The 5566-nt window shown below is 57.0% G+C and overlaps 1 protein-coding gene across 1 annotated transcript; it reads right to left on the reverse strand.

The window, feature by feature from the left end:
• Positions 1-3968: 3968 nt before the first annotated feature.
• PRLH (prolactin releasing hormone) lies at positions 3969-4935 on the reverse strand. Its single transcript, XM_029224554.1, has 2 exons — positions 4860-4935; positions 3969-4361 (listed from the first exon to the last, which is right to left on the reverse strand). Exons 1-2 carry the CDS (start codon positions 4933-4935, stop codon positions 4198-4200), a joined length of 240 nt encoding a protein of 79 aa, XP_029080387.1. The 3' UTR covers positions 3969-4197.
• Between the last annotated feature and the right edge of the window lie 631 nt (positions 4936-5566).

Below are 5566 nucleotides of genomic sequence, written 5' to 3' on the forward strand. Positions count from 1 at the left end.
ATCCGTCTGCAGTGCGACTTGAGCCCTGGGAGTTTTGAGCCCTCCTGGTGATCTAATATTCAGATAAGGGGGAGCTCTGCCATGAGGGCAGGGGTTCTGTCTGTCCTTCCTCTCGTGGGGCTCCTGGTGCCTGGTACGATGTCTGGTACATGCCAGGCACTCAACAAATATGTGTCCAAGAAAGGACAGGAGCCGGTATTCCCAGTGATGTAAAGAAAAGGCATGTTCTTCTACAAACAGCCTCCACCCCAGCCACCGCAGACGTTTATGGAAGCCTCTCTCTGCGTCAATGCTTCTCCCACCTGATCTCAGCCCGTCCTGGACCGTGAGGTGGTGGTAGGGGGCGTGGGCGTAGAGCCTGGGAGGCGATGAGCCCGTGGGGTTGCAGGTGCTCAGGGGAGGCTGTTGGGTGAGCTCGCCGTCCTGCCCGCATCCAGGGAAGCCGCTCCAGCCCTTCTCATGAGCCGGGCTGTGTGTGTGCGCGTGCGTGCTCGTGATGGAGGGAGGAAGCACAGAGAGGACGAGAAGCAGCATGTGGGCGCAGCCCTGCTGTCCTGCCTGTAGCCGTGACCCTTCCCATCCCCCTCTGCTTCTAACGCCTCCTCCAACTTCCCTGGAAGAGCCCCCTGTGCCCAGAGGGCTGACTCAGGAATCCATTCTTTTTCTTTTTTTTTTGGTACCTTTTTTTTTTTTTTTTTTTTTGGGTCCGCGGGCCTCCCCCTTTTGCGGCCTCTCCCGTTGTGGAGCACGGGCTCCGGATGCGCAGGCTCAGCGGCCATGGCTCACAGGCCCAGCCGCTCCGTGGCACGTGGGATCTTCCCGGACCGGGGCACGAACCCGTGTCCCCTGCATTGGCAGGTGGACTCTCAACCACTGCGCCACCAGGGAAGCCCCGTTGGTACCGTCTTTAAAAAATTAATTAATTATTTTTGTCTGCGTTGGGTCTTCCTTGCTGCGCGTGGGCTTTCTCTAGTTGCGGCGAGCGGGGGCTACTCTTTGTTGCGGTGCGCGGGCTTATTATGGTGGCTTCTCGTTGCGGAGCACAGGTTCTGGGCGCGTGGGCTTCAGTAGTTGCGGCACGCGGGCTCAGTAGTTATGGCTCGCGGGCTCTAGAGCGCAGGCTCAGTAGTTGGGGCGCACGGGCTTAGTTGCTCTGCGGCATGTGGGATCTTCCTGGACCAGGGCTCGAACCCATGTCCCCTGCATCGGCAGGCGGATTCTTAACCGCTGTGCCACCAGGGAAGCCCCAGTCTTTTTCTTTTAAAATGTATTCCCTTTTTGAAGGTCTCACTGGCCAAACTTAGGACAATTTGAGCATCAAGAATGATTTGTAAGTTGCTGAACAAAAAAGAAAAAAAAAAGGGAGAAAAGGAGAAAAAAGGAGAAATATCTCCTTTAGAAGAATCCCGCTCATACATGTGGAAGGAATTAGAGAATCACCATTGTACAACCCATGATGTAACAGTTGATCCCAGGGAAGGTATTCCATAAGGTTTACATCACTGGCTGTGAGCTCTTTGGGAAACAGGCTAGTGCCGTGGGTCCCCAGGACCTCTGCGGATCGCATAGTGAGCAGACGGGGAACCTGAGAGATTTTTACAGTTGAGAGATCCTCTCCGTAAAGGGCCAGACTTGGCACCGGTCAGAGCGGGGCCCAGAGCCCACCATCAGGTACGATGCTGTAGGACAGACACAGAGCATTCATGCCCTCAGTAGTAACCGAGTCCAGTTCTGCCCCTAGACCCACTGCTCAGATTACAGGAAATACAGTGGGGGGGGGCGAGGGGGACAGGCGAACAGGGTAACAGCACTTGGGGGAGCAGTCGACAGGTCACACGTGTGGATCCGTTCTACAAGGTAACACATCCGGGCCTTTGTGAAAGTCAAAATCGTGACAAAATGAGATGATCCGGGAGTGACGAGAAATAACTAAGGGTGACCTTGAAATTAGATTGGAGCCTGGCTTCCAAAAAAAAAAAAAAAAGAAGAAAAGACAACTAAGATTTTCTTGCCTTATTTGGGGATTTTTGAGTATGGACTAAAAACTCGATGACATTAGGGAATTATTACAAAATGTTTTAGGCATGGTGATAATTTTGTGATTATGTAGGAGATTGTCCTTAGTTTGAGGAGAAAGATGCTGAGACTTCTAGGGGAAATAGGATGTCTACAGCTTACTTCCAAGCGGTAGAGAGAGAGAAGGGGAGGTGGCAGGGAGAGAAAGTAAATACAGTGATAATTGCAGAATTTAATACAACGTATTAGATGTCATCATAATATTTTTGTGATTTCTTGTAAGTTTGCAAACTTTCATAATAAGAATTTGTAGAAAACATAACATCTTCCATCTCTATACTCCTCTGGGCTCAGAAGATGTATTTGTTTCCTGGGGCTGCCCTGACAGGGTATCATACGCTGGGTGGCTGGAATCCGGAGCCCTTCATCACACTGATGTTTCCATGTCTGCGTCCTGTGGGCCTGTGAACTCTTTTGTTTAAAGTGTACGATTAAGTGGCGTTTAGCACACTCACCACCTCGGGCCAGTTCCCAGACACTTTCATCCCCACAAGGAAAGCCTGTACCCATGGAGCAGACCCCAGCCCCTGGCAACCACCAAGCTACTTCCGTCTCTATGGATTTGCCTCTTCTGGACCTTTTATATAAATGGAATCATCCACTGTGGGACCTTTTGTGTCTGGCTTCTTTCACTTTGCGTCATGCTTTCAAGGTTCATCCATGTGGTAGCGTTTGAAAGAACTCCTTCCTTTTCATGGTCGAATAATAATCCATTGTGTGGATGGACCACGTTCTGTTATCCATTCGTCTATTGATGGGTATTGGGTTGTTTCTACCTTTTTGGCTGTTGTGAATTGTGCTGCTATGAACATTCCTGTACAAGTATTTATTTGAACACCGGTTCTCAGCTCTCTGGGGTATGTACCCACGAGTGAGAGGGGCCGTGTGCTAACTCCAGGTTTAACTTTTGAAGAACCGCCAAACTGCTTTCCTGGGCTCTCCATGCTGCCTGCCCTGGCCCAGCACCTGCCTGCCCCGGAAGCAGACCCGGCCGCTCTCCTGTTCCCCCGTGCGCATCCACCCTGGGGAGGTGCCGACGCTGTGGGAGCTCTCCCCTGGGAGGGGACTGGCCTCTGGCCTCCCTCTGCCCTCCCTGTGGCTGGGAAGGGGGGCAGCCCTGGTGCAGCTCCATTTGGGTGGTCTGGGCCAGCTCAGCCTCCTCCAGCTGGCCAGTGAGTGTGACCCGCCTTCCTTGATTTGGAGCAGGGATGGCTGGTGTCTGGGGTTCTGGGGGCTTGCTCTGCATCCCGAGCCCTCCTGAGTGTGGATGGACAGAAGGAGTCCCGTGGTCCGGGCAGGCTCCTGGGACCCTGCAGGCAGAGGCCTGACGGGCCCTGAACTCTGGGCTCAGAAGCAACTGGTTAAACCTGCCCTGCCCCCCACCCCAGCGCTGGACTAGGGGGTGTGCCTTGGAGAAGGGGGTTCACGCTCACAGAGCATCCACACTTGCTGGCTGCACCAGCCTGAGCTCAGGAGTGAGGGGGGTGGTTATTAGCCCCAGGTTCAGGCATGGGAACCGGGGCTCCGAGAAGTTAGCAGCTGGGCTCAGCCGCCCAGTTAGTGGCTGTGTGTTCCCTGATGCCAAAGCGAGTTCCCTCTGAGACAGGACACAGGGACGTTCTCGTGCGATTTGAAAGGGACGCAAGCTGGGGTTGAAATACTTGAACCTAAGAGTACTGGAAACAAGCCACTCGTGCTTCTTTTTCTCCCCCGAGTACCAATAGGGAGGCGAGAAGGCCTGGGGCAGAGAGAGGGCAGGGCAGGCCGGGGGGCGGGGCTGCCCTCCACTGGGGCCTCCTGCGTGGTGGCCTCGTGCAGTGCACAGCCTGAGCAGCCATTCAGGGCGGCTGGGGGAGGGTGGTAGGAGCTGCAGCGACCAAGGACATCCCAGCCTCCCTACTCCATGCTGGGCGCCCTTGGACAAGTCCTAGAGCCTCTGGGCTCTAAGGGTCCTCTAGGCTAACGTCCCACGAGGGAAAGCACCTCCCACTTTGTCCCCATACAGACACTTGCAAACAAGGCCAGCTGCTTTTATTGGGACTGAAGGGGACGTAGCCTGTGGAGGAGGGGGCGGGGGTCTGGAGACAGGCTCCTGGGGCTATTCCTGGAGGAGCTGAGCTGTCAGCCACCCTGGGAGGGCTCAGCGCCTCCTGCCAGGGGGAAGCAGGCCGGCAGGCGCTGGAGGCCAGGCTTTGGTCCATCCCCCAGGGCTGCTCTCCTCCGGCCAAAGCGGCCCACAGGCCGGATTACACGGCCCGTGTACCAGGCAGGATTGATGTCGGGGGCTGGAAAGAGAGAGAACAGTGTGTGAATGCATGTGCCCTGGTGTGTGCAACCGCAGTGGCAGGGCCCAGTGCACGCAGCTCACTGCTGCCCAGTCGCCAGGCCATGCTGGGACCTGCCTGTGCAGGAGGGGTGCCCAGAGGGCCTGGCCAGGCCGTTTCTGGGGGGTGCGGTGGCTTCGGGAAATGGGAATTCAAGCTCACATCAGGACCAAGTCCCCCTTCCCTTCCTGTCCCCACAAGCCCGTTCTCATGGACAAAGTGGCCTCAGCTCCAGGCTGCCCTGGTGGTGAGGAGTGAAGCCCTCCCCCGAACGTCGGGTAGGGCCCTTGGGAGCAGGTGTCAGGGATGCTGTGGGGAGACGTCTGGTGGGCAGGAGGCCAAACCCCTAGCCCTGGGGCACTTAGCGAGGATGGTGCCCCAGCTCAGGAGGCGGCCGGGCCCCCACCGTGACCCCGGGGCGGAGGGGTGGGAGGGCAGGCCAGGGGTCCGGGCACTCACTGCGGAGCTCCATGGAGTACTGGTGGGCCAGGCCCAGCAGCAGCAGGCACAGGAGCCAGGCCCCCGGTGCGTTCATCCCTCTGGCTCCTTGAGAGGCCCACTCGAGCTGGGGTCCCACACGGGAGGGCACAGCCTGGGGCAGGGGTAAAGGTGAGAGCGCATGAGGGCGCGTGCGCACAGAGCTGGGACCTTCAGATAACGCGAGCACTGTGCATGTCAGAGTGGACGTGCCCATGTGCGTGAGCGTGTGTATGTGTGAATGCACGCGTGCATGGGTGTGCACCTGTGTACGACAGGGTGTGCGTGTGTTTTCACACCCCTGTGTACGTGAGGGGGTGTGCATGGGGTCACACGCGTGTGCAGGCAGCTGTGCTCTGCTGTGCGTTTCTCTGCTCTGCTGGGATGGCAGTGAGCACAGAGGTAGCAGGCGACCTGGCTCTCTGCACAGTCCCTTGCTCCCCTGGGGACCCCAGCCTCTCCTCCGTACAGTGAGCACTAAATGAGGTGACCACGTGTGTGGTAGCCTCTGCCGTGCTCAGTCATGTTTGCAAGGACCCTCTGTCCTCAGAAGGAAGCCGGGAGGAATGTGAGCTGTGGATGTAGAGAGCGGGGCTCTCTTGGAACTGCCCCCATCTGTCTGCCTGTCTGTGTCAGGGAGCCAGGAGTGCGGGAGGGCTCCGCACCACTGTGGGTGTGCACACCTGGCC

The sequence above is a fragment of the Monodon monoceros genome, unplaced genomic scaffold (genome assembly GCF_005190385.1).
Source record: "Monodon monoceros isolate NGI ecotype Baffin Bay Population unplaced genomic scaffold, NGI_Narwhal_1 Super_Scaffold_16, whole genome shotgun sequence".
Classification (NCBI taxonomy): Eukaryota; Metazoa; Chordata; class Mammalia; order Artiodactyla; family Monodontidae; genus Monodon; species Monodon monoceros.